The sequence below is a fragment of the Malurus melanocephalus genome, unplaced genomic scaffold (assembly GCF_030028575.1).
Source record: "Malurus melanocephalus ecotype Western Australia unplaced genomic scaffold, MMel_1.1 scaffold_1490, whole genome shotgun sequence".
NCBI lineage: Eukaryota > Metazoa > Chordata > Aves > Passeriformes > Maluridae > Malurus > Malurus melanocephalus.
Genome location: NW_026624722.1, coordinates 28,355 through 29,610, shown reverse-complemented (window position 1 = coordinate 29,610; position 1,256 = coordinate 28,355). Strand labels below are relative to the sequence as shown.

Genomic DNA, 1,256 nt, shown 5'->3' with positions numbered 1-1,256 from the left:
TTTTGGGGTTTTTTGGGATTCAGGGGGGGCTGTGGTGCGAATGCAGCTCCGAGAAAAGCGCCGGAAACCAAAACTGCGGCTCCTGCGGGGCCTGAGAGTCCAACCAGGCCATGCCCTCCCTCAGCAGGTGATCCTGGAATGGGATAAACTGGGATCAACTGGGATGAACTGAGATAAACTGGGATGAACTGGGAATGGAACGGGACTGGGAATGGGATCAGGAATGGAAATGGGAAACTGGGAATGGGAAGGGATTCCCAGGGGAGCTGCGGCTGCTCTGCCACTGCCATCCCCGTCCCGTTTCCATCCCCATCCCTGATCCCACAATTCTCATCCCAATTCCCCCATTCCCATTCCCATCCCCAATCCCCCAATCCCCCCATTCCCATCCCCATCCCATTCCCATTCCTGATCTCATAATTCCCATCCCAATTCCCCCAATCCCCCCATCCCCATCCCATTCCTATCCCATCCCCATCCTCTTCCCATCCATCCCCATCCCATTCCCATTCTCGTTCCCATTCCCATCCCGATCCCACAATTCCCATCCCCATCTTGTCCCCATCCCATCCCATAATTCCCCATTCCCATTCCCAATCCCATCCCTATCCCATAATTCCCCTGTTCCCATTCCCATCCCATTCCATAATTCCCCCGTTCCCATCCCATAATTCCATCCCATCCCATAATTCCCCCGTTCCCATTCCCGATCCCATCCCGATCGCACAATTCCCATCCCCATCCTATCCCCATTCCCATCCCATAATTCCCCCGTTCCCATCCCACAATTCCTATAATTCCTAATCCCATCCCATAATTCCCCCGTTCCCATTCCCAATCCCATCTCCATCCCATAATTCCCATCCCCATCCCATAATTCCAATCCCATCCCATAATTCCCCCGTTCCCATTCCCATAATTCCCCCAATCCCATCCCATAATTCCCCCAATCCCATCCCATAATTCCCATAATTCCCATCCCATAATTTTCCCATTCCCATTCCCATAATTCCCCCGTTCCCATTCCACAATTCCCGTCCCCACGTACCAGCACCTGCTCCGCTCTCTCGCTCTCCCAGCCCAGGCTCTGCCGGATCTCGCTGAGCGTCACAAACCCCTTGGTCTGGGAACAACGGGAAAAATAACGGGAAAAAAAAACCAATGGGAAAAACACAACGGGAAAAAAACCAATGGGAAAAAAACAATGGGAAAAACAACGGGAAAACAATGGGGAAAACAACGGGAAAAAAAACAAC

General features: G+C 52.2%; 1 protein-coding gene across 2 annotated transcripts in view; it reads right to left on the bottom strand.

Moving 5' to 3' along the window:
• Window positions 1–6: 6 nt before the first annotated feature.
• The window catches only part of SNF8 (SNF8 subunit of ESCRT-II), a 9,421-nt gene continuing 8,171 nt past the window's right edge, over window positions 7–1,256 (bottom strand). For both annotated transcript variants that reach the window (XM_057388011.1, XM_057388010.1), the window contains 2 exons: window positions 1,049–1,123; window positions 7–133 (listed from right to left, as the gene is read on the bottom strand). In XM_057388011.1, the coding sequence (XP_057243994.1) occupies window positions 20–133; window positions 1,049–1,123 (189 nt within the window). In that variant the 3' untranslated portion in view covers window positions 7–19. The remainder of the gene's footprint in view (window positions 134–1,048; window positions 1,124–1,256) is intronic.